The following is a 24,288-nucleotide window of genomic DNA, read 5'->3' as shown; positions in this document are numbered from 1 at the left end:
GAGATGCAGGTTCTTTTCTTTTTCGCTCAGCCCCGATGCCGAGATTGCTGCGGATTCCAAAACAGCCTTGTTCGCCTGACTGTCACACAAAGTGTGGCGCAGAAGGAGCCTACGACACGTCTCAGCTTTGTTCGTGTTGGATCAATTGCCTTCTTTACAGTTTCTCTTAATCTCACATATCCCTGGTCTGCAAAATCGTGGTTCAGTTGCGCGCCAGCATCGCTACTATGGCGTCTACTATGAGCTCTCCCATCGACGATTCAGCGTTCAAACAAGCGGTGGAAAAGTTTCGGGGCAAATTAACGCCGGAACAAGCGCAGGACTTCCAGCTCACGACCATCGATGACTTGAAAAGCGCGATTGCGAAGTTGCAGAACCAGCAGATGTCAGAAAGGAAGTTGAGGAACCTGAAGCGCCTTGAATCCTTTGTGCTTAGAATGGGACAATTTGAGCAAGTTGTCACTGTCTACTTGAACGCATCCATGTTTGTGGGCTTCGTTTGGGTGAGTTCTTCAGCCTTTGTGTTTTTGCTGGCCTCGGCGTCGCCGTTCTGGGCCCTAACTCCGCGCGTATTTTCTTTCCCCGTTCACTCTCCGATCAAATAACAGAGTCCTAATCCTAGACTGGCATGATAGGGTCCCGTGAAATGTTTGCTACTGGTAAAGTGGAGTGACATGATTTCGTCGGGACTGGTGGTTGCTAACCTGGAACAGACCGCCAGTTCATATCATGCGGCGTTCGACGCCCTGCTTGAAATGTACGAACGAATTGGGTTAAACCTACCACAACTGGAACAGTACCAAAGTCTGTTCCAATCAAATGCCCATATGCGGACAATTCTCCATTTGATTTACGCCGATATCCTTCGTTTCCATAAAAAGGCGTTGAAGTTTTTCAAGCACCCAGGTATTTGGCCCCGTCTCCTTTTATACCAACGAAGCCATTAACATTCAAACCAGTGTGGAAACAGCTCTTTCGCGTTCAATGGGACAGCTCGAAAGTCAAGTTCTCTCGCATTATTGAGAGCTTCCAGTCTCATAAGATGTTGCTCGAAAGCCAGGCGAGTCTTGTAGAGTTCACTGAACACCGGAAATCTGGGGCCGAGAGGGAGGAGAAGTATCGGCGAGAGAAGGACGATGAGGATCGCAGGAAACGAAGGGCGGTGCGCGACTGGTTAAGCGCGGCGAATTCTGGGGATGATCAAGCAAATTACATACATGAGAGTGCAAATTACCCTGGCACTGGGGAGTGGATTTTACGTGATAGTCTTGTGGGCGCTTGGTCCAACCCATCGATTATGACAACGCCGCTTCTATGGTTAACCGGGATTCCTGGAGCAGGTGAGTACGATAAACCATACCTACTTATAGGAATCAATGCTTATAATGCTCGTGCAGGAAAAACAATCCTAGCAGCGCGTATAATCCAGGAATTGCAGAAGTCTTCACCTGAAAAGGTCATTTTCTTCTTCTGCAAACACGGCGATCAGGAGAGGAATTCTTTTCTTGCCGTCGCTCGGGGCCTCTTGAATCAGTTACTGAGACATAACAAAACACTGGTACCGCATTTGTATGATTGTGCTACCGATAGTGCAACAGGCACCTTGACATCCATTTTCTCCGCCCAGGAACTTCTCGGTCTCGCCTTGAGAAGTCTGCCGAGTATCTTTATTGTTCTCGACGGTGTAGACGAGTGTCCTTCCAAGGAGAGCCGCACTCTCGTCTCCTGGATTCGAAAGGAGGTGGAGTCAATCAATAATGATTCTGGCGACGCCCGCTGTCTATTCGTCAGCCAGGATGATCAGATCTGCAACCAGCTTCTGAAAGACATCCCTCTATTGAAGGTAACCAAGGACAGGAATATGGGTGACCTTCGAATTTACTGCGATTCGCTCAGTAGCTCATGGGTGGGCTCGTTTCATTTATCGGAAGATCGTCGCAATGTGATTGTCCAATCCATTGTGGATAAGGCCGCTGGTTCGTGGAACTTGCCCGCTATTCTTGTTGCATAACCATGGGCTGACGTACACAGGAATGTTCTTATTTGCGAGACTTGTGATGCATAACTTATGCAGCCAAGTATCAAGGGCAGACTTCAACAGGGAGACGAGCTCAGAGATTTTACCGAACGGCCTGGACGAAGCGTAAGGTGTTCGCGTGTTTATTTGATAGACCGGCGACTAATGTGTCACTCGGTAGATATGACCGGATCATCACCAGGATCTTGGTAGGTGACGAACCGCAAGCCATGTATGCAAGAAGGCTGCTTGGCTGGCTAGTTTGCGCAAAACGCTCTCTCAATTGGCATGAAATCCAGGGTGCTGTTTCGATTGACCTCGCCACGAGAACCATCGAGTTTGAAGATCGCAGGTTGTCTTTAGATTCGAAGCAACTACTTGGGTCTCTGATCGAGCTTCGCGGTAGAGGTACGATTGAGCTCGTGCATACAACAGCAAGATCGTATCTTCTCAACAAAAATCTTGTGGTGGAGAGTGATCAAGCGTATGACCTACTGAGGTTGTGCTTGGTATATCTCAACCACCCCAGCTGCAATCTCCCCTTTACCGATCAGGCCCTGACAAAATACGTCCAGACGGGTCACTACGCATTCCTTGACTACGCAGTGGCGCACTGGATAGGTCACCTTGAAGACTGCCTCACACATATTACCAGCTACAGTCCTGATGCTTTCCAAGATCTCTGTCATGAGGTTGGGGAGTTCCTCCGTAACCATGGCCTAGACGGGCCTAAGTGCTCCGTGTCCCGCCAGACGCAAATCATATTGACGCCGTTTGAGAGCACGATCTTTTATGATCAGCTGGTGCGAGGATTTGAATACTGGAAATCTGAGACAACGATATCATGCAATCGAAGAAGCAGCACCCCGATCCTGGACTTGAACCGCGTCATTGAAGCCATTCGGACAGAGATTGAAAGTATGGCCTTAAAGCAGCATGACTTGCAGAACTTTTATGGAGAAGGACTATTCAAATGCAACCGGCCGTATTGCCAACTCTTTGTGGTAGGATTTACCGACTCGAATAGTCGAGACCAGCATCTGCAAGAGCATGAGCGCGTATTCATTTGCAAAGTGCCGTGCTGTCCTGCCTCGCAGCTCGGATTTGCAAGTCAAGACGACCTCGACTCACATGATGTGAGATGCCATCAAGCCCCAGTGGAATCCACTGCGTTTCCTGTGTATCAGGATCCTGCCTCGATTGACCTGAAGCACGCCTGTACGACCGGCAACCTCGCCATGGTTGAACGCTGGGCCGAACAATTTGGGCCTGACGAGCTAGAGCAGTACGTCTGGGGAAGAGGGGTGTATAGGGGCCCAGCGATCGGGTCCGCAATCGACAAGGAGCAAGTTGGTATAACCAGGTTTCTTCTGGATAAAAGCTTGCACCCGGGGAAGCACATCCTTGCTGTGATAGGGAGAGCCTACCTGGAAAAGCGATACACATTCCTTCGATGCATTCTTGGTTTGTCACATATCAAGCCAGACACTTCTGAGCGCGATAAAAAGAATATTGACAGATGGGTACGAACGATGTTCAAACGCCATGACGATGCTGAGGCCCAAGAATTGTTAGAGTATTTTGGCTCTCATGGAATGGGTATACAACGCGATTGGATAGCTACTGCCATTGAGTATGACTGCATGGGCTCCCTGAAATACTTGACTAGTGCATTCAAAGGCGATGACCTGGTTAAGGCGGGTGAGTCAGCGATGTGTGCGGCTGCGAATTTTGGTAAAAAGGAGGTCTGTAAGCTCCTGCTTGACCAAGGGCTTTGGCATCCCGCAACCGCACAAGACCAGAAGCCGTTGGGAAATGCCTCGAAAAATGGCGAGGAGGATATCTTGCACATGTTGCTTGGCAGGCACCACGACACAAATGATTCCCAAAAATGGTTTCGAATATCACAGCTTTATCATTCGGCACGGCTCGGAAGGACAGATACAATCAAGCAACTCCTTGAGGATAGAGAGCTGCCACTAGATCTTATAGACAGAAATTATTGCACTCCATTGCAACATGCTGTCCGGAACGGACACCTGGACGTGGTCTCTCTGTTACTGGACTCCGGCCGGGAAGTAAAGCTTAATCATGAGATAGGGAGATTTGACGATATTGAAGTCCGGGGTGCCTCTGCGTTGGGGTTAGCTGTCTTTTCTGGGCATGTCGCCATAGTCAAACGGCTTCTTCAATGCAAAAACATTGAGCTGCATAAACCTGCTCATTTGAAGACAGGGAGAAGGAATCGCTTCCTGACTCCACGCGAGATTGCAGAAGAAAAAGGTTATTTGGAAATACTAGACGCCATTACTGAATGTGGAGCCAGGCAGAAAGGAATCTCGGTTGAGGAATGGAAAGCCATGCAAGAGAAGAATGCGTCTAAATAAGACTGGACTTGTTGGCACGTGGCTGGGCTAGATGCGTTTTGTTGCCTTGATGTTTGTCCATTTGCACTTCATGATTAGATAACCGAATGCATCTTTGGATACTTGGCTATCTCTGCAATATGATTTCCGGCCAACAAGTGCCGTGGATCACACCATATGTCTTAGGCAATGATCAAGAAAAATCGACCTAGACCGCTAATTACCAGACTAGACCTACAAAAATAACCGATGCTCTCCAGATAAGAACCGACCTCAGGATGGAAAAAGGTCGTGATTACAACCATTTTATTTTCATTCGTGCGCTATATAAGCTAAACTGCCAATGGTCAAGCCTTAGAAGACAAAACTCAAGTCGAAACGTCATAAAATGAATGTTGGAGGATGCCAATAAGGATAATCATCTCTCCTAACTGGGACAACTACTTTCAAAGGACGGAACAGGGTAGCTATGCGCTATAAACAGAAAGCTGGTCAGTGTGTATTATTTTTGGTCTTTCCTAGCTATACTAAGCATTAGCTTTTATATTCTAGTAGCATGAATGGTGGTAACATAGCCTGAGAAATACATAGTATGCTGTCACGTGGTCCGCATGGGTGAAGTAACACAGCCCTGCCGGGGACCGTTTCGCCTTTGCAGGCAGCAAGAGAGCTCTCCAATTTTCAAGGTGGCTGAATCTATTGCTGAATCCTGTACACGTTATGCCTATACTACACTATCGCGCCGATACTATACTGTGACGATCTTGTATCAGGTTTATTTACTAATTCACCTCTTTGACCCCGCGTTGGGGCGCCGCCTGGTTTATCAGGACCCCAGCCACGAAAACAATTTTCCGCGGTTTAACCCTCCGAATACCTGAAAGCATGTCCTCCAAAAAACTACATTATAACGACTACACCGTCGGCTGGATCTGCGCACTACCGCTAGAGCTGGCAGCCGGCAAAACCATGCTCGAGGAGACGCACGCACCGCTGCCTCCGCAACCATCCGACCACAACTCCTACACGCTCGGAAAAATAAGCGGCCACAACATCGTTCTCGCCTGTTTGCCATCCGGTGTGTACGGCACAATCTCTGCAGCAGCAGTTGTCTCGCAGATGACTTCCACGTTCCCCTCCATCGACTTCGGCCTCATGGTCGGGATCGGCGGTGGGGTACCCAGCAGAGACGGTGATAGCACACCTGATATCCGCCTTGGAGACGTGGTGGTGAGCATGCCGTCTGGCACGTCCGGTGGAGTTATACAATACGATTACGGCAAGGTGCTATCTCACGGACTCTTCCAACGTACGGGGTCCCTGAACCGACCGCCGCAGGTCCTGTTAAGCGCCGTGTCTCAGATGCGCAGTGACCACATGATGAAGGGGTCAGAATTTCAGAACACCATTACTGGCATATTGGATAGTTTCCAGTACATGAGAGAACATTTCTCGCGTCCGGGAAGGGACTGGCTCTTCAGCCCAGCGTACGAACACTCGAGCTACAGCCGGGATTGCTCACAGTGCGACCCGAGCCAGCTTGTCGTGCGACCTCCACGACAATGTACCGAGCCCCAAATCCACTATGGCTTGATTGCGTCTGGGAATGGTGTTATCAAGGATGCCCAGACGCGCGATAGGATCGCGCAGCAGTTTGGCGGAATTCTCTGCTTCGAGATGGAGGCCGCTGGCTTGATGGATCAACTTCCCTGTCTCGTGATACGTGGCGTTTCGGACTACTGTGACTCACACAAGGAGAAGGATTGGCAAGGCTACGCAGCCTTGTGCGCGGCTGCATATGCCAAGGTTCTGCTTTCTCTCGTGGCCGCCCGAATTCCGTCTGAGACTGCTCGGGCGCGCTCGAGCGATGGGATCGATTACCGAGCGGGTAATATGTCGTTCAACAATTTCGGTCCTGGTGCGCAGTTCAATGCTATGGGTGGAATTCAGAATAACAATCTGGGTGGTGGAAATCAATTCTTTGGGAGTAGTTTCACCGGGCCCGTATCCTTTCGTTGACTTTCCATCATATAGAAGAATATATATGATCCGTCATGACCGTCTTCGGGGTTTCGCTGCCGCTCTACAAGTGGGCAGATGACTCTCCAGCCTTGCAATAAGAGAACACAACACTGAGGCTTGGCGGGCAATCAGCTGAAACAACGCATTGCATAACAACAAATAAAATGACGAGTTGAGTATCACTCGGTTCTTCCGAAGTTGACAGGCCCACTGAAAGTCGCCCCAGAAAACTGGTTTCCACTCCCTGTGAGATTGTGCTGTACACCTCCCGAAACATTGTTTTGGGTCCCGTGACCGTAGTTATTGTTATAGACGTTGGGCGGCTGAGTATTCGGCGCTGAGGATCCTAACGCAGAAAGCCTGTCGGAGACACCGTCGTGCAGACTTTGAATCGAGTCTCTTATGGTTGCTTGGACATTGGCGACGTTGGCAAGAGTTTGCAGATCGCGCACCATCCCCATGACCAGCGATTCGACGGTGCTACCATCACCATTCTGACTTACAGTCAACCAGTAGGCTTCGAGTCGCTGGCTACCGTGTCTCCGCGCGGTTTCTGCGTAGGTCACCGCAGAGAGTTTTGCCTTGGCATTGCATGCTTGGAGGGCTCGAACACTGTTTTCAGATATTACCGTCCGGTCGAAAGTGCCGTGCGATTGAATGTTTTCAAGGGTATGATGAACGTGTTTGAGCTCTCGACCGGCTCCGTGGAAGGCTTTCGGGAATTGGTCGTCTCCCCTAAGTTTGCTGTAGTTGGACCAGGCGTCCCCGAGGGAAGCGATGATATCCACCATCAGGTTCCCGAATTCGGTGTTGGCCATTTCGAAATTTGATACTGGTATATTGAGAAGAGGACCCGAGAGAGGCAGAGTTTGAATCGACAATGCGATCTTGACTTGGGGAGTTGATAGTCCTTAAGGAATTCATCTCATCACCTTCACGAGGTTGGGGCGCTTCCGTGAAATCTGTGGCTTGCTGGACACGAACACTCGGTGGTAGCAGGTTTGCACCATCCTGCATGATTCTTCTGCAGTCACATTAGTCGATTGGCTCTCCGTTGACAAAGTGGTGTGTGATATCCTTACTATCCTTGGAGTTTATTATCACTCCTCCATTGACGCTGCAGGTCAGCATCGACTTCAATCATGATTTGCGAAACTTCTGCAGGTCAGCTTGCTGCCCAAACCTCGATCCTCCAGTCACATATCAGATATCCTCTACCTGAGCCTCTCTCCGCGACCTCCCTCGGAGCAAGCCTCACATCTGTGGTCATGCGCCAACCAGGAAGCCCGCGGGTTTGCTCTCCTCAGACGTAATCGCTCCTTGCCATTCCGATGCCGGAGGAAAGAGAACTCACTCTACACACCTGGCTCTGTAAGAACCGGCGATATGTCCTGCCTTGAGTCTCTCTCATTTGCCTCCCCGCAAAACTAACATTACCCGCCTATCCAGGTAGCGCTTCCTGAAGCATTATCTGAGATATCAGCCGTCGCCGCCCACCGAAACTGCCCACCTGCATCCTTGGGCAGGGCTCTTGTATAAATTCTGCACGTGTTTGATCCGACGAGGCAGACCCCGTCTTCCGACCCGGAAAGCCCCAAACAGCCTAGCATCGGGCACTTTGTCACAATATGCCTAACTCACGGCGCCCTTCTACGCCAAATAATTTCAATAGCACTCACGGTTACCAGTTCAACAACGCAGGTAGTGGCATACAGATTAACAACGCTACTTTCAATGGCGATGCAAACTTTGACCGCGATTCTTGGGTTAAGCGCCAAAACGAAGTCTTGAGAAGCCTGGATGTCGCGCCGCATCGTGGCCAGAGACCCCACGCAGACGACGGAAAGCGTGATACTTTGTATGCCTTCCTCGAGAACCCGGCCTACCAGTCGTGGCAAGCCAGTGAAAGCTCGCAGGTTCTTTGGGCCGTTAGCTCCGGAGTCGACAAGTCCGTTATCACTGCCTACCTGGCTGATTCACTCCCTACAAAAGACGCAACCCGAGCAACTGGATACTTCTTTTTCAGAGGTGGAGGAGACAGCGATGACCTGAATAAAATCACAACCGCACTATGTTGCATTCTTCACCAAATCTTCGACCAGGACCGAACCTTGCTTACAGAGCGTATTGTTAAAAAGTTCGAGTCCCGCCAGTCAATCGTCCGCGACTTCCATGGGCTCTGGGATATCCTGCTGAACGCCGCCGAGGAAAAGAGGTCCGGCAAAATCATTTGCCTCTTGGATGCTGTGGATGAGTGCGAGCACAAAGGACGTGCTAATCTCATGGAATCGTTAAACACGCTCCTTTCAAACCAGGGTCGTTGCAGATGTAATCTGAAAGTCTGGATAACGAGCAGCTCGACCGGACTCGGTCAAAGCGACTTGCACTTTCTAGAAAGAGAGGAATTACTCATTCTATATATTGGTGCTGTGCGGGCTGGTGACGAGGCCGCTGTGTCACCAACGGAGGCCGATGCAGAAATACCTGCATCACTGGACCCAATGGTTTACACGCTGGCCAGTTTCTACTTTCGTATGGCAGAAAGAAAGATCGACACGTCCCTCGAACACTGGGATAGCCGCCTCCATTACATACAAGCAGAGACTTTGAACTCATTAGCCTACCTTGCTCTTTCTATACAAGCAGACGGAAACTATGAAGCAGCGGAGCGCCTTCTCAGAACAGTATGGCAACGGTCTGACAAGGTGTTTGGGCGTCTGCATCTCGTCACGATTCATCACCAGGGAGACCTCGCTATGTGCATACTCCTTCAACGCAAGTTCCGGGAAGCACAGCAAATATTTCATGACATCGTCGCCAAACACGAACGGCTGAGTGGGCGGTTCTCGGAGCGCACCCTCTACGCTTTGTGGGAACTTGGATGGTGTCAACTCGCGCATGGAAGGAGTCTTTTGAAGATGACAGAGTCTCGAAGTATATGTCTACAAAATGCTGAAATGGTATTTCGAGATGTTCACGAAAGACGCAGGCCACGGCAGCAAGATAGTCCCAACTTCGAGAAAATAGCCGAAGACCTATTGTGGCTTGGCAGATCGCTATATGAACAACAAAAACACGAAGACGCGCAACGATGCCTCAAGGAAGCTCTTCAACCTGGACTTGCCCGGGACGACCTGCTATCGATCCAAATCCTGTGGCTACTCGGGGAATCCCTACGCGAGCAGGAGAAATATGCAGAGGCCGAGGTAGCCTACCGCGGATGCCATGAGGAACTACATGCTCACGAACAGCTACTGGCCCCGGAGCATCGTGACACAGTCCCGAGGCTTGTGGTTTTAAACAGAATTGGGACCTGTCATCTGGCGCGAGGGCGGTTCGACGATGCAAGAAACGCATTCCGGGAAGCCTACGAGGGACAATTGAAGACATTGCGTCATGATCATAAAGAAACGCGGCACTCCAAGACGGGGCTCGAGACCGCCATGGCTTGTCAGGAGACGATTATGTACACGCTCTTTGATTCGCAGACGGAAGATTGACCAACGCACAGTGAGCGTACAGCTCGTTCTGACTGTCTTCGAATTTCTAATAGAAGCTAAAAGTATCCGACTCCGCTCAAAAACGTGAACGATGACCTCAGGGAGCGTTTGAAGGCCCGGCCGTTTTTGGCTACAAGGAAATTGTGGCATTGTCACGGAGGTACAGACTGGAATTGGAATGAGGCTGACCTTCGGAGCATCGTGCGAGTCATATCTTCCCAGTCAGGTGCCGTACAATTGCTTCCCCGGCTATCGAGCTGAACCAAGAATATTCGGAGGCTGGAGCAGCACAATCCCGATTATGTGCGCTGTGCCTGAAATAATGACATTGCCGAGTCCGCTAGCAGGGGTTTTGCAGCCTAGCGCACGCACGCGCGCGAGCAGCGGCAACCTCGAAATCATCGCTACGATCAAAAGAGGAAGGACTTGGAGATCCAAAGTACCGTAGAGAACTTCCTCCTGGGATTCTGACTCTTCAAGAATGATTCAGCTGTTTCACTATCCTCCCTCTACCGCACCTCACGGCAGACCGTGCCCCGAATGCGGCTGAAGATGAGGGCCCCCTCACCCCTCTCAGCAATACCGGCGAGGTCCGAGCTGAACGAATTCCAAATTCATGCAGGAACCATCGCGCCAGATAGATTGTCCCACAAATGAGATTACTCGCTGCTATCTGGGGAAGCAATCAAAACCGGCTTTGGGATTGTCCTCGTGCCCAGTTTTCCGACAGTCCGGTTGCGCCGCAGACTGTCCAGGCGTCCCCAGCCCCCCTTTTGATTAAGATAATAAGATTAGTTCGTCGCATCCATGCAGCTGGGTCGGTCCGCCGGGAACCTAACTCGTTTTGATGTTCCCCGAGCCAATCACATCCCAACAATGTTGCGAACAGGCCCGGTGTGGAATCTGGGGTAGGGATGCAAATCCCACGCGTGTCGCGGGTTGAGAATAGTGAGACAAGGCAACAGGCTGCAAGCTGCAGGGGGTCTGGGCGGAGTGTCCTGTTCCTGAATTGGAATCCGAGCGTTTCTGAGTGGGATGGCTGGGGGGGGTACGCAAATGGGTCTTGATAAATGACCTCTTGAAGACCTGTGCTGTGGAAAACTGGTGAATCACAGACAAGGTAAGTAGGTAAGTAGATGGAAAATGTCGGAACTGCGATTTGCCGAGTTACGCCCTTTAGTAGCCGACAGCTGCTTCACTTCCGACCCGAGATGTGCCATGATATTATCGCCCGGAAAGGGTCGTTGCATGCAGCAGATCTCGCAATGCGCGGCGAAGGTCCAGAAGCTTCACGACAGGTTGTGCGACAATGAAGACGTCGATGAGGCCACTCAAGCTCATGTCCTGAAGAAAATTGCCAAATTCACACTCTGTGATGTCCATCGGAAAACAGAAGACATCGCAGCCGCTGTTGAGCAATGGCAGAGCCAGATACGCGCTCAAATCTACCCTGCTGAGAGTGCCGCACCTCAGACACCAAAGGCCGAGAAAGGTACAGAGGAGCGCCTGATCGAGTTTGTCAGCTATACCGGCACGAAATCCAAGATCGACCCCGACGACCCGCAGCAAATCGACGCGAAAGTCAGGGATATACTCACCCGGAAGATTGCAAAGCAGGACAAGCATGTCAGCTATTTATACGTCTTCAGCCGGAAGGAAGTGGAAGTGAAACGCTTCTACAAGATTGGTCTCACGCACGATCTTCCTACAAGGCAGACTGATCTCGAGAAATGCTATGGGCCGCTTGAGCTGCACTGCTTTGCTCAGTGTCCAAACGTCGGAATGATAGAAAATGTGGTCCACGCTGAGCTTCTTCAATATCGCCGCAAGCATTCATGCAAAGAGGTCAAATGTGATACCAATGAGCATACTGAGTGGTTCGAAGCTCCTTTAGACGACATTATCGATACCGTCACAGCATGGTCGTTGTATGCGCGACTGCTCTATCGCTGCGGCTCTTCTCTCGATGGAAACAACCAAAGTGTGCCAATGCCTGGTTGGCTGACTCGCCCCGATAGATGGCGCAGATTTGCTTTGGGGGAGGCGACCCGGTGGATGGATGAGATACCGAGCAATGTGACTGTTATACTGGAGAAGGAAATGCCGCCAAGGACGACGGAGACAGAGGCTGTGGACGACCCTGACTCGGAGCCGGAGTCTACCTTTTCGACGCCCGCAGGCCTCTCGGATATGACCCCCGCGACGACTCCTGGGACCGACCCTGAGTTGTATGATGACGAAAACGATGACTATGGACTCACGCCAACCCCTGCCGCAAGGCATATAACCCCCGACTTGGTGAATGAAAACGAGAGAGATTCTGATAACGGAGTTCGTCGGCCCGCGAAACGCCTTGAGAGGAAGTTGTTCAGCAGCGGAAAAAATCTTGATTCGAGGCGACGACGGGAGTCATCTTCGGATGAATCGCCAAGCATATCATCGGCCGGAGGTGCCAGCGCAGCACACTCGGACGCAGGTTCCGTCGCGGATACTTCGTCGACAGATACACCATCCTCGGGCATAATTGATACAAAGGTCCGAAAAGCTCTTGAGAAATATGCTCGCGCCCCGAAGGACAAGGACAAGGGTACAATATACCTCACCGTCCATGCGAAGAGGAAGACATACAAGATATTCCACCGGGGCCCGGACAGCCCCAGAAGAAACAGCAGTTGCTACAGCAAAGCAGACCACTCTTTCGCTATCACCTGCTCCAACAAAGCCAGAGTGCAGAGTTTGGTTCTGGCGCAATTCGAGGGCCGTGTACGGTGGGATACATGCGGATACGACAGATGCCGCACTGAGCACAAGGATTGGATTCATGCTCCTGTTGAGGACCTCAAGGCTAGTCTTTGTGCTTGGTCGGAGCTGGTTGAGGTGGGCTATGATATTTCCGACATTCCCAAGGAGGGGGACCTCTCGCAGGAAGAGAATAGGTGGACGAAATGGGCCAGCGAAAAGGCGGCTGCGAGGCGCGAGGACGAAGCAAGGAGGAAGGAGGGAAAGGACACGAACAAGAAGAAACTCGCCAAGTCTAAGAGGCACACGGCTGGAACAGCACGGGAAGACGAACCGCCCTCCGATTCCGACGGGGAAAGGTCATCTGTCGAAGAACATCGACGGATCCCACGCGCACCATCCGACTCGCCTTCTGATCCAAATTCTCAAACCGGCGGCGATGTCAGGCCCGGCTTCCTACGGAGAGTGTCAACAGCGGTGGAGCAAGCTAGGAAGGCCCGGAGGTCCAGGGTATCTTCATTCAAGGATAAGGGCAAGGAGGGGTTTGGTAAAGTTGCCAACAAGTTCAAGTAGTTCTTTTATATTTGGTGGTGCTCATCTATGTATATGTATCGGTGATTGTATGTTTTCACCCCCCCTACGTCTGTTGTATACAATGTATCTTTAGACCGTGTTTACCTTTCATCATTGTCTTGTATTCGAATATAGTTCGACCTCGGACGAGGCCACTAGTCCCCCATACTCCCATATGCCTTGCCTTCAATGGGTCCCTGGACCAAATCCTAATTGGCACCTCCTTGTTATAACCCCTCTGGGCATTCTCGCTTACGACCTAAACTTCCAAAACATGGGAAATTCGTGCTTCAAGAGATATGATGAGCATTAAACACCCCAGTTCCGATTCTATGAGACTTTATGTAGCACTGTGGCATCCATGAGCCTGTCCATGGTACTCTAACAGCTAACTCGTGAGCGGGAATAGTGTGTGGCTCGAGCGTCTTGTTACCATTCCAACTACCCATCGAAAAAATAAACTCGCTGAACGATCCCCAGCCTACTCTAAGCCTCTGACAGCCTTTAGCACCGCCTGAACAGCAGCGTCTCCCGGATCAGCACGACCCCATAGATGCATAGCAACACAGAACCTCTCTATCCAGCGTTTCTGAACCATGGCGAATCCAGCAATCGACGCACTGCTTTTCAGAGAAAAAGACCGAGAGACAAACCGTAGGCTGGGAGCGAACCTCTCAACCATATACCCGTCCAGCAGCCCCTCCTCTTCAAGCAAGACCATGGTCAGAAGTAGATATACCAACCGTGACGATGTGGGAATTTCCAGATCTTCAGCTGCCTTCTTTAACACCGGGTCAAAGATAAGAGGCCTCCGCGCGGAGTCATGACCATGACCCCCGTGCCTCTGCCCATCCAGGTCTCGACCGAGGGTCAGATACTGTAATCCGCGAACCAGCGTCCTCCGCATTTCGCTCGCAGCCTGGAACTCCGTACCGGGTACACAAGCCCTGCACCCGCAGACGAAATGCAAAATATCTTGCCGTTCGCGGCGCGTCCGACACTCGAAATCCGTCTCATAGCAGAACGTTATCTCCTCTCCGGCCCCAATGACCCTCATCGCGACGCTGGTTATCCCCACTGTCAGGTCCGTGCGAGGAATCTTGGCATTCGGTAGACACGAGTGGTTGAATCGCGAATGGAGGATGTATAGTCCCAGCGCGTGGGGGCCCGGCTCGGTCGAGCGACCGAAGCAGTTTTCTGCAAATGCGGCGGTCATTGTCGGGAACGTGGTCGAGGCGTTGTTGCGGAGGGCAAGGAAGTGCTGCTTCTGGGATGGTGAGAGAGATTGGAAGGCGAGGTAGATGTCGGTCTCGGTGATTTGATCGTGGTGTTTTGGGATGCTGAAGAGGGGGGTTTCGGTAAGGATTATAGTGCCCTGGTGGATGCGACGCGTGGCAAATGCGCCCCAGCCTTTTCCTGGCGATGGCTGGAGTTTGAATGGAGCTGTTTTGGGGATTGGAAGGGTCGAGTATGCTGTTTGTGTTAGTGGTGTTTCTGGGTTGAAGCGTTGGTAGACTGCTTACGGTGGGGTTGAGACATCTTGCAGCTTCTAGCTCATAAATCAGTCTCTATAGCCTGATGACTTCTGTATGTTTAAGATGTGTTGCTTGTAAGGAGCTGGAAAGCGTGGGAAATGGCTATGAAAACATTTTTGTGGCTTTAGTTCCCCGCGGTGACGTGTCAACCATACAAACAAAGACTTTGACAAACGTTGCGTATAGCACAAACAGTGAATTTGGTGTCAACGGGCCTGGAACCAAGGCCAGGGTTATTTTACTATCTCTGCAAACATTCTTTGGAAGAGGTGCACAACGGATCACAGCTCCCTAAGATATCATCCAGTCTTGATTGCTTTACAATTTCAAACTGGATAGTTCTCCACCACATACTACATTTCAGGTCAGGCCTATAACACATGTACAAGGCCCTCAAATCAATCAAAGGTCCTTGAGCAAAAACAGATCCATCAGCTAAGACTCCTCAAAGTATTCTCCCTTGCTGCGAGACTAGTATAGGCACTCTTTAACAACATCGCCATAGCTCGACCTACTCTGTCAGTGAACATCCTGTAATAAAGGTGTCTACAGGGTGACCTTGTAACCGACACATGATAAAGGCTTGGTATGTATTGGGGGTTGTTGACATATCGTAGTGAACACAAGAGTCATGATGTACACAAAGCCATCCGAAGAGCCACTTACCTGATATCTCTTCACGTACAGTTTGTGTAGAGATTGTAGTCCTTTTATACTGGGTGCCCAAAAACAGCCTAGTTCTCCTCTTAAAACTAAGATATCCATGACTCATAAAGCTGCAGGGGATCGGGTATGTCTGGAGGCTTATCGCTCGAGCCTCTTATGTGCAGAAGAGTGGAAGGGCTTCGAGGTTGGCGATGTCAGGAGATGTGACCCGGGTGAAGACGCTCTGTGTTGTCACACAGGTTTCAGGGGTGTCCTGAGTCGGGGAGTGTGCTATGCTTGTGTGCCCTGGGGTGTCAAGCGCTGCAAGGGGTTAGGGTCGGCTTCAAGAGCAGAGACTCGAATAACTTGTGCGAGATGGCGGTTCAAGAGCGCCAGGTAAGGGATGTGATATGCATTGAAAGTCGACGGATTTGCCACAATGCAGATATACCGTAAATGATCATCCTTCTTGGAAGCTTTGCTGTGTTTGAAGTGCTGAAGCAACCTCAAAGACAAGGTGAGCGGTGGATGAGAAATGCATGTTTCTAGGGAGAACCAATCCAGTTTATCTAGCTGGTGATCTGCTATACATGGGGAAACTACATGAGATAACCATACGTGCGAGGATATTCTCAAAGGCAGACAAAGAGACTACCAACATGATGTAAGGGAGTTTGTTCACCTGCGGGGCTAAGGCCATGGTTGGGCCTTTACCTGCTAGGCTATCTGTGGAACGAGGGGAGCAAGGGTATCCCGATGAGTAATGTTATAAGAGGTGCGGGGCCCCTTTTATTGTGAGAGGCGTGGTGAATGAGGGGATGGCACCGGGAAGGCGATGTTAAGAATTGCAAGAAGGCTGAGGTAGGTTGCTGAAGGCGAAAGAGCTCAAATAAGCTGAGCGTGTTGAGCGGCTTCAAACCGGCTATTGAGGTGTCGGCGCACCTATCCAGTTACTATTCCACCTTTTGGGACTAAAGTACTCATGCTGCAGCGCCTTGCGCGCCGTAATCCGGCGCGCAGGATCCAGATTCATCATCTGGGCCACCAAGTCCGCGGCATCCGGCTGGAGTGCAAGACGATCGCCAGCTGTTATGGGAGCCCTCTGGTACTCTTCTCTAAAGGCCTCCTTCATTCGAGACAATTGCTTTTGGAAGGGGCTTTTTGATCCGATGTGCGCACGGAAGCCCTCGAAAGCCTTTTTGTCGGCGCACATTGCAATCTGTCTCAATATAGTCCGGCGCCAGCGATCCTCGAATAATAGTTTTCCGCTCGGATCGACATCAAAAGGGAGTTTCCGGGCGGCGTTTACGGCCATGGCGTAGATTATCTATTGATGTGAGTAGGTGTTGGTTTCGTCAATCGAGGTGTTGCGATACGTCAGGAACTAAAAGAGGACAGGGGGAAGCAAGAAAGAAAGTAACGACACCACGTACCAGCGTCCCAAATGCGAAGACGTCAGATGCCTGGTTCCGACGCGCTCCACACCATGCCTCGGGGGATCTGTGTGGTTCATTAAAATTAGGCCCGGGTCCAGTAACCCATTTTTCATCTGGAGCCAGGGCGACAGAACCCAAAGACATCTCAACTTTTCCCTTTTTATTTGGGGTTTCAGTGTCTTCGTAAAGAATGGCCCGAGGGACGAGGTCTGCAACGAGTGTGAGAATCGAGTCAGGGGTTGCTTCGATGCCCGCCCACTAAGGGACGGAGCAGCTACGCTCATCGGAATGTGGGATATTTACTTACTGTCATGCACGATACCTCTGTCGTGTAGATCCGCAAGACCGCGCAGCGCGTCGCGAAGGACCCGCCTTCTGGCGCTGTAAAACAGCCTCGGCTTTGCTCTCCCCAGGTTGAGCGGCCCGGGGCTGGGATAGACGAACGCTTGGTGCTCCGGAATGGTATCCGTAGCGATTCGCACATACGGCGATAACGCGACCCTAGTTTGTAGGCTGAGGTAGTTCTCAAAGTCTTCCTTGTGAGCTATCACCTGGACATGGTATTTCTTTCCGTCGGCGCTATTTGCACAAAAGTCATTACACGGGCCAGAGCTGAAGGTCTTTGAGAATCTCGTGCAGATGCAAGTACTACCTACCTCGATACATATACCGGCGGATGCACTCCATACTCGTCAACTGAGGATTCGTCAAGTTTGTAGATCACCCCTCCCGACTCGCTGCGCAGCTCGGGCTCAAGTCGCCATCCAGATGCGTATCGGACCGAGATTCCTCTGCCGAGGGGCGAGGCTCTGGGAACCCGTGCCGCGCATGCGAGCATAACGGATGGGATCTCAGCGATGAGTTCGGGTTGCGGAGTTGCAGGTCTGGGGCGTGTGTGGAGGAGGGTGGGCTGTTGATGGAGATTCGGAGAAGACAAACACAAAATCGATTGGAGATCCGGCCCAGACGCGACCCCACGTGACCCACAGCCGACCACCTCTTGGCACCGGCTGCCCAATCAACTTCATAAACCTCCACTCAAATACCTTTCGTACCCAGGTACCTATTGTTCGACAACACTGCTCACAAAACGGCCTCAGAGGAGCGATCTTCCTCCTGCTCTACGCCATGCAGTTTCATTATTGCAAGGATGAGTGAAAGAAACAAATTGCCGTCCTCACCCTCATCCAGCTTGCGCGCGGCGACCTGATTGGCTGACGCGGTGAGGATTTTCCATGCGTCGTCGCGGCGCAGCTTCCCTTCAAGTCCTATCCGCCGGCAACGATCCTTTCCCACAGCTTGGATCTGTGTTTTGCACCCTGGTACATCGTATATGCCAGTCTAGCCATGCTCTCTACTCGATTCCAAGGCTCGCAATTACAAGCTTTCTCGTTCTTACGAGGGCCATCACCAGCCGTGGTTATGTCTACTTTGTCACGCGCCAGCAAGGGGTCCCTTCTTATTAGCAGCTCGTTAAGAGTCAATTCTGGTCAGACTTATAGTTCCTGCGACTCGGACAAAGCCGCTTTCGTCAGTCTATCGTGTTTCGTAAGTCGACCCCGGACGGCTGGTCTTCCCTGCTGCCTTACCAAGTTCACTCCTAGAGGCGCCGATGGAGCAAAGTAGGCACATTATAAAGGACATGATAAAAGGGGAGTTTGGCTATCAGATCAATTTGCACATACTTATCCTCCTGTCCCAATGTCCGAACCGTAACAGACACCATCAAGGAGCGAGAGATGTTTGTTTACCCCGACTTATCTACAGACCTGCTGCGCTTCAGCCATAGACCATTGTCTATGAACACGAGACGACACATCCTCCGGGAGGTCCTGCAGGGCCTTGCTGAACTACACGCCCCGGATATCCTGCATAACGGTACGCTATTATTTTTGAAGAGAGGGGGTCAATTGGTTACTGGAGCATATCGACGAAGAGAACGTCTTTCAAGAGCGGCTTATTGACCTCGTGGGAACATTTGGGCCGGAGAACCCCAGCCAACCGCTTGAGACTTGGGGTCATCTAGATCCGGATCTAAGAGATCTAATTGGTGGGATGACGAGGCTAGACCCCAGGCAAAGGATCACTGCCAAAGAGGCGCTGGATCATCGATGGTTTGTGGATATATGAATTTTCTAAACATGTCCGATTAGAGCTCATGCCATCCTTTAGGATTGTCAGGAGCTATACCACATACCTAAGTGCAGTCAGTGAGCGTCAGGTGAGTTGAAAATGGTAAGCCGCCTGGAAGCGCGTTGCGTACTGGTAATGGTGCCGGTCTATAACGAAGAAACTGCGGCGGCGGCCTGCTACTATCCTCTATATCGAGAGTGCGGCTTGGACCAACACGGAAGGCACTTGGTTTCGCCTTTCAACTAAGCTAGGCTACCACCCCCTCTTCAAAGATGATCACTCCCCGTGGCATCATCTGGCAAACTAGGCAGGGTTGAGTAGGGCTTCCAAAACTTGGACTTGACTTCTACGCAAACACCGCCTCCACGAACTCCACCCTCGAATCGACAACTATCTCCATTGAACGATTATGGCCGGGAATGCCTCAGTTCAAGGACCTCTTGTACCTTTTAGAATCCTCTCTATGGAGTAGGTGAATTCTTGCGACATTTCTCTCCTGAAAGCGCTCTCCATATTAGGGAGTACTCGGTAGTCCTTGTCCAGTCTGCACTAAAGTGAGCCTTGAGCAATGACTGACTAACCCCAATTCTCGAAGAATATGCTGGCGTAGTAATAGAGAAGGCTATTACATTTTCTTATATTCCAGGCCAGAGAGATCGTTCGATTGGATGGCCAATCCATTGATGATTACTCAAAAGACAAATCAATAATAGATACTAGACAGCCAAACCAGACTACGGGCTTATAACATACTTTCTAGGCGAAACAAACGCATTGTTAGCTAAAGTGGATGAGTTAGGGGAGGAATACGGGTCTCTCGTTCGAAATCAATCATCCATGCACAAGGAGGTGCGAGTGGAAAATTCCCTGGACACACATCGCCCGCATGTGAAAAGACCGTTCAAACCGCTTGTGTATGCGAGCCCAGGCGCCAGCGCCAGGGCAAAGTGGACAAGCTCCACCAGATTAATCTCCGATTGATCTAAACGCACGGCACCGACCAATAACAACATCGCCGAGAAACCCGAGAACAGACCAACGAGTCAACGTCGCAACCATTCCAATCCTCGCTTCCCCATTGAGTCGATGGGTTGTTTCGCCTCGATACGCCGACCGGATCTAGACCCAGTCAATGACAGCCATTGGCCCCGTCACCCAGCACCGACCCCCGGCCCGCCCCCACGATGGCCGTTTCAGATACAGCGCGCGGATTGACATCCCAGATCTTCCGGCTCGATTGCCTGTCCTGCCAAGCAACGGCCTCGACGTGCTGATCAACCACGAGCCGCATATTGGTTGGTTTTTGAATATGCCGCGGCTGACAGGGATGGCAAAACGGCGGTGCAGCAGTGTGCTCTATTTGACTTTGCAAGCATGGGTGTATCCTGGTCGTTGGGGTAGATAATAGCTAGCTACGAAGAGTTAATTGCACTTGGCTGGGGTCTGCTGTCTCGCTACTCGCTGCTCGCTTATTAGGTTGGCCTGCTTATTGTCCGAGATTGACACGGGGCGAGTCGGTGCATGCTGCTAGGCAGGGGGGTTGCGGGCACATGCCTCTTTTCTCGTAATCGAGGATTTATAGTCTGTGTCCATCCCTGTCCGAGCCATCTGTCCTCTTTCCTCCTTGCGAATTCCTCCCTTTCTCAGTTCACATCCACAAACACAATGGCAGATCTCCCCGACTACGTCCTCGACCCCAACGCCGTCCTCGGCGACGATGTGGCATGGCGCTACAAGCGAGCGCCCAGCTACACCAAGACCCGCGAGTACTACGAGCAGAGTAAGTCGCCTACCTCTTCCCCTCCCTGCCTGCCACTGAAATTAACCATCTACCCCCGCAGCAAAAACAATGACGCACGAAGCAGCCTCCCTCCCCTCCCTCGTCGAAAACCTCGTGAAAAACTGGGAAATCGAAGCTTCCTTCAAAACCTCCCTCAGCGACTGGCGCACCGTCGACCAATCAACCTACACCTTCTCCCTGAACGGCGGGCCCGCCATGACGGCCGACGACATGCTGCGCATGGGTACATACAACGCCCTCATCACGCCCAACAAGTACTATGACCCCGCGCACAATGATTTCGAGGGGAGCCACAAGAGCTTTAAGCGCATGATGCCGGTTTTCGCGTGGGAGGTGAAGGAGGTGTATTCGGGGCCGCCGGTGGTGGTGTTTCGGTGGAGGCATTGGGGGGTTATGAATTCGGATTATGTAGGGAATAATGAGTAAGTAGACCTTTCCTGATGGATGGGTTGATAAGCTGTAAGGATTATTGGAGCTAACAGCTGTTTAGCAAGGGTGAAACCGTACGAGTCAAAGCACACGGCGGCGTCATCGATATTGAGGGTATTGTCGTGGCCAGGGTGAACGACAAGTTGCAGCTACAGAAGATCGACGTGTGGTTCGATCCGATGGATATGTTCCGCCAGATTGCAAAGGAAGAGAAGGAGGGGGTCACGGCGGATGTCTCGGCTGCGGCTGCAGGATGTCCCGTTCTGGCTGGTAAGCAGGAGGAGTAGAGAAGGAGGACATACTTGAGTCGTTGTAACCTATGTACATTCCTCAGCGAGTCTCAATGTGCCATTCTGCTCTGAATATTTCATGGTATCGTAGCTATGTTACTGGAACCGACGAGAGCATGACGTAGAAGTCAGCGCTCCCAACATGTATCAATTTCGAGAGATGCTGCGCTAACGAACATTTCAGCTTTAAATTCAACTAGGGTCTTAATTTACTGAAGCTCAATTGTCGGTACATATTCGATGCAATCACCCGCAGAGTTGCATCCACTTTATAGGCCACCTTTGAATGATTAATGACCCATGGTACACTCGAGTCAGATGATAGATACGTGTAATGCCACTGGATCCATTCAGACTCAACCCCTCACCCGACAAAGCTTGGCTGTTGATTTGCTGAGCCAAATCGGGCACACCACCTGGGCACGTATCATGCTGATAACCTTAACCCTAATAGGCTTTGCGCCAGCCCATGGAGGGAACGTCATGAGACGGGCCATATTTATTGATCTCGACCACCTCGACTCCGTCTCCCCTAGTTCTCTGTTGTAAAATACCGCAACCATGTGTCCATCCACTCAAAACGACAATGTCCACGCAAACCGTTCTGAGATAATCGAACTCCAAGTCGGCCAACAACGCTTCACTGCCCTTCGGTCAACCCTCGTCGAACAAAGCACGTATTTCAAAGCCTTGCTCTCCGGCCGATGGAATGCTCGAGCAGACGGATCTTACTTCGTTGACGCTGATCCGGACCTCTTTGCCCACATCCTCAATTACCTCCGTCGCCCCGACGTGTTCCCCCTCTTCTACGACAATGTCAAAGGCCATGACTTTCTCAAGTACTACGCACTGTTGGGCGAAGCACGATATTTTGGTATAGATGCACTAGCTAAATGGATCGAAGACAGGGGATATGCAAAGGTATTGAGCTTCGAGTACACGTTCGAAAGGTTTGAAGAACCGGATCACTTCAAGAAAACGATGCACTCAGGTTCCAATACTCTGATAGAATGCCAACAAACCTCAATACCCAGCAAGGTGTGGGTATGTCCTAGCAATAGAATTCGGCACATGGGCAACAAGGATGAATGTGAGCGCGTATGTCGCTTTTACCACTCTTCCAAGGAGCGCGGTCCTTCAGCAATGTTCCAAGATGGTCCACCAGTGGCGGTGCTTAAGAAGAAACGAACTCTGCTTAATATTGAATAATATTAGTCTTGAGTCGTGTCTTTATGGGATGTTTATCCGCAATTTCATAATAATGAACTCCATTACATGCAAGAAGGAATAACATGGAGCCAAGGAGTTAATAGGCAAGGTAATGTTTAAAGTAAAATCCCGGCTAGTATGTTAGTGCCTTGTGCTGTTAGGGAAGGCGCCATGGGCTCGCGAGTGACCACCGTATAGCCTCCTAATTATCACTGAACCTTCCACAACATCACAGCCGACCACAACGACATACTTACCAGCATCTAGCTCAATATGGCAATACTTCATGAGCAATATCCCTTCTTGAAATGCTTAGAATTCCTGCGTTTTGCAGAGACGCTATATCCATGACCCGGACGCGTCACAAAGCTTATATACAACAAGCTTTAGGGTTGTGTGGCAAAGACCTAGCCCGACTCCCTGGTTCCCTTCCCCTTATCCAGCCAGACCAACAGCATGCTATTCTTGTTCCTTTGTTCTATGGCTAGCAGCCACGTGATTCCTAGCGTTATATAGCTTCATTACTCCCGGTTAGCCTTCTTCTTCCCACCCACATCTATATATAAATCCATCTATCATCGATCGATTGACCACCCACCAGCCTATCCATCTATCAATATCACCGGAGGTTTAGAGAAATACTCAATTCAAGAAGAAACAATGAAACCTCCCTTGAACGACCCAGACGAATCCAACCCAGCCCACTCTCCAAGCCATCTCGGTCCGATAACAAACGGCGAAACCACCGACACGCCCATCCACAAGCCTCCCAACGACACAATCCGCCTGCAAGTCGGCGAGCGATCCTTCACAACCACGCGCTCCACCCTAGTAGAGGAAAGCACCTACTTCGACTCCCTCCTTTCCGGCCGCTGGGAGACGGCGAGGGCCGACGGCTCGTACTTCGTCGACGCCGACCCGGACCTCTTCGTGCACATCCTCCGCTACCTGCGCCGCGGCGTCCTCCCCGTCTTCTACGACGTGCAAAAAGGCCACGACGAGGCTCTGTACGACGCGCTGCTCAAGGAAGCCAGCTTCCTCGGGATCGCCGCGCTGGAATCGTACCTGGAGAATCGGACGTACTTGGACAGGGTGGCGGTGAGCAGCTGGGTTGGGCTCCCCCGCGAGCCTGGGTGGGATAACGTCTATACCGTGCAGTCGGATGTCAGGATGGAGTTTCGTGTGCAGTGGGTGGTGCAGAAGGTCTATCTGTGTCCTCGGGGGATTAGCTTCCACAAAGGTTCTCCAAGGAGCTGTGGGAGGAAATGCATGGAGGCGAAGGGGGATAAGCCTGATGAGTATGAGGAGAGACATGTGCAGAAAGTAACGGCTGTTAATACGCGGGTATCGCTCCTAGATTAGAGATTGATTTTACTCATGTAGAGAGGAGACTTTTCTGTTTTGGTGTGTTATATCAAACATTGAAGAAAGAGCAGTCAATTATTCTTCACTAACTCAAACATCGCAAATCTGCTAGGTTTGCAGAAAGGTCAAGTATCAGCTACCATGCTTATTATGATTTCTATTTCCATATCAGTGGATCGGGCAGTGGTTTTTGCTTTCCATACTTGAATTGACCGCGCAGATGTTCCT

General features: G+C 51.0%; 11 protein-coding genes across 11 annotated transcripts; 8 read left to right on the top strand and 3 right to left on the bottom strand.

The window, feature by feature from the left end:
• Positions 1–76: 76 nt before the first annotated feature.
• On the top strand, positions 77–4,488 carry BJX68DRAFT_144292 (uncharacterized protein). The gene is made up of 6 exons (XM_071036540.1): positions 77–503; positions 636–906; positions 960–1,340; positions 1,398–1,976; positions 2,032–2,143; positions 2,199–4,488. The coding sequence occupies exons 1-6, from the start codon at positions 228–230 to the stop codon at positions 4,402–4,404; spliced, it is 3,825 nt and encodes a 1,274-aa protein (XP_070903908.1). The 5' UTR covers positions 77–227; the 3' UTR covers positions 4,405–4,488.
• A 557-nt stretch (positions 4,489–5,045) lies between these two features.
• On the top strand, positions 5,046–6,548 carry BJX68DRAFT_144211 (nucleoside phosphorylase domain-containing protein). The gene has a single exon (XM_071036538.1). The coding sequence runs from the start codon at positions 5,269–5,271 to the stop codon at positions 6,400–6,402; it is 1,134 nt and encodes a 377-aa protein (XP_070903907.1). The 5' UTR covers positions 5,046–5,268; the 3' UTR covers positions 6,403–6,548.
• A 36-nt stretch (positions 6,549–6,584) lies between these two features.
• Positions 6,585–7,223, bottom strand: BJX68DRAFT_262465 (uncharacterized protein; the record flags this gene model as incomplete). The annotated part of the gene is made up of 1 exon (XM_071044450.1): positions 6,585–7,223. One exon carries the CDS (start codon positions 7,221–7,223, stop codon positions 6,585–6,587), a length of 639 nt encoding a protein of 212 aa, XP_070903906.1.
• Positions 7,224–8,033: 810 nt separating this feature from the next.
• On the top strand, positions 8,034–9,905 carry BJX68DRAFT_262464 (uncharacterized protein; the record flags this gene model as incomplete). The annotated part of the gene is made up of 1 exon (XM_071044449.1): positions 8,034–9,905. One exon carries the CDS (start codon positions 8,034–8,036, stop codon positions 9,903–9,905), a length of 1,872 nt encoding a protein of 623 aa, XP_070903905.1.
• Positions 9,906–11,048: 1,143 nt separating this feature from the next.
• Positions 11,049–13,217, top strand: BJX68DRAFT_262463 (GIY-YIG nuclease family protein; the record flags this gene model as incomplete). Its single annotated transcript, XM_071044448.1, has 1 exon — positions 11,049–13,217. One exon carries the CDS (start codon positions 11,049–11,051, stop codon positions 13,215–13,217), a length of 2,169 nt encoding a protein of 722 aa, XP_070903904.1.
• Positions 13,218–13,698: 481 nt separating this feature from the next.
• On the bottom strand, positions 13,699–14,756 carry BJX68DRAFT_262462 (SET domain-containing protein; the record flags this gene model as incomplete). The annotated part of the gene is made up of 2 exons (XM_071044447.1): positions 13,699–14,690; positions 14,741–14,756. The coding sequence occupies 2 exons, from the start codon at positions 14,754–14,756 to the stop codon at positions 13,699–13,701; spliced, it is 1,008 nt and encodes a 335-aa protein (XP_070903903.1).
• A 1,213-nt stretch (positions 14,757–15,969) lies between these two features.
• On the bottom strand, positions 15,970–17,743 carry BJX68DRAFT_227531 (kinase-like domain-containing protein). Its single transcript, XM_071038688.1, has 4 exons — positions 17,490–17,743; positions 17,141–17,412; positions 16,831–17,042; positions 15,970–16,724 (listed from the first exon to the last, which is right to left on the bottom strand). The coding sequence occupies exons 1-4, from the start codon at positions 17,669–17,671 to the stop codon at positions 16,320–16,322; spliced, it is 1,071 nt and encodes a 356-aa protein (XP_070903902.1). The 5' UTR covers positions 17,672–17,743; the 3' UTR covers positions 15,970–16,319.
• An 855-nt stretch (positions 17,744–18,598) lies between these two features.
• Positions 18,599–18,895, top strand: BJX68DRAFT_144192 (uncharacterized protein). Its single transcript, XM_071036537.1, has one exon. It carries the CDS (start codon positions 18,633–18,635, stop codon positions 18,795–18,797), a length of 165 nt encoding a protein of 54 aa, XP_070903901.1. The 5' UTR covers positions 18,599–18,632; the 3' UTR covers positions 18,798–18,895.
• Positions 18,896–20,631: 1,736 nt separating this feature from the next.
• Positions 20,632–21,483, top strand: BJX68DRAFT_262460 (uncharacterized protein; the record flags this gene model as incomplete). The annotated part of the gene is made up of 3 exons (XM_071044446.1): positions 20,632–20,746; positions 20,808–21,189; positions 21,258–21,483. The coding sequence occupies 3 exons, from the start codon at positions 20,632–20,634 to the stop codon at positions 21,481–21,483; spliced, it is 723 nt and encodes a 240-aa protein (XP_070903900.1).
• A 564-nt stretch (positions 21,484–22,047) lies between these two features.
• BJX68DRAFT_262459 (BTB/POZ domain-containing protein) lies at positions 22,048–22,695 on the top strand (the record flags this gene model as incomplete). The annotated part of the gene is made up of 1 exon (XM_071044445.1): positions 22,048–22,695. One exon carries the CDS (start codon positions 22,048–22,050, stop codon positions 22,693–22,695), a length of 648 nt encoding a protein of 215 aa, XP_070903899.1.
• A 660-nt stretch (positions 22,696–23,355) lies between these two features.
• BJX68DRAFT_262458 (BTB/POZ domain-containing protein) lies at positions 23,356–24,057 on the top strand (the record flags this gene model as incomplete). The annotated part of the gene is made up of 1 exon (XM_071044444.1): positions 23,356–24,057. One exon carries the CDS (start codon positions 23,356–23,358, stop codon positions 24,055–24,057), a length of 702 nt encoding a protein of 233 aa, XP_070903898.1.
• Positions 24,058–24,288: the final 231 nt, after the last annotated feature.

The sequence above is a fragment of the Aspergillus pseudodeflectus genome, assembly GCF_044049435.1.
Source record: "Aspergillus pseudodeflectus strain CBS 756.74 chromosome Unknown BJX68scaffold_4, whole genome shotgun sequence".
NCBI classification, from domain to species: domain Eukaryota; kingdom Fungi; phylum Ascomycota; class Eurotiomycetes; order Eurotiales; family Aspergillaceae; genus Aspergillus; species Aspergillus pseudodeflectus.
This window is presented reverse-complemented; position numbering and strand designations above follow the sequence as displayed.

What these genes read in the sequence shown, in the direction of transcription:
- BJX68DRAFT_144211 (XM_071036538.1), top strand. Translation starts at nt 5,269, where the DNA reads ATGTCCTCCAAAAAACTACATTATAACGACTACACCGTCGGCTGGATC.
- BJX68DRAFT_144292 (XM_071036540.1), top strand. Translation starts at nt 228, where the DNA reads ATGGCGTCTACTATGAGCTCTCCCATCGACGATTCAGCGTTCAAACAA. An exon ending in TGTTTGTGGGCTTCGTTTGG is followed by an intron (nt 504 to 635) that starts GTGAGTTCTTCA and finishes CTGGCATGATAG; the next exon opens with GGTCCCGTGAAATGTTTGCT. An exon ending in GAAGTTTTTCAAGCACCCAG is followed by an intron (nt 907 to 959) that starts GTATTTGGCCCC and finishes CATTCAAACCAG; the next exon opens with TGTGGAAACAGCTCTTTCGC.
- BJX68DRAFT_144192 (XM_071036537.1), top strand. Translation starts at nt 18,633, where the DNA reads ATGAACACGAGACGACACATCCTCCGGGAGGTCCTGCAGGGCCTTGCT.
- BJX68DRAFT_227531 (XM_071038688.1), bottom strand. Translation starts at nt 17,671, where the DNA reads ATGCTCGCATGCGCGGCACGGGTTCCCAGAGCCTCGCCCCTCGGCAGA. An exon ending in CAGAGGTATCGTGCATGACA is followed by an intron (nt 17,043 to 17,140) that starts GTAAGTAAATAT and finishes CACTCGTTGCAG; the next exon opens with ACCTCGTCCCTCGGGCCATT. An exon ending in TCTTCGCATTTGGGACGCTG is followed by an intron (nt 16,725 to 16,830) that starts GTACGTGGTGTC and finishes TCACATCAATAG; the next exon opens with ATAATCTACGCCATGGCCGT.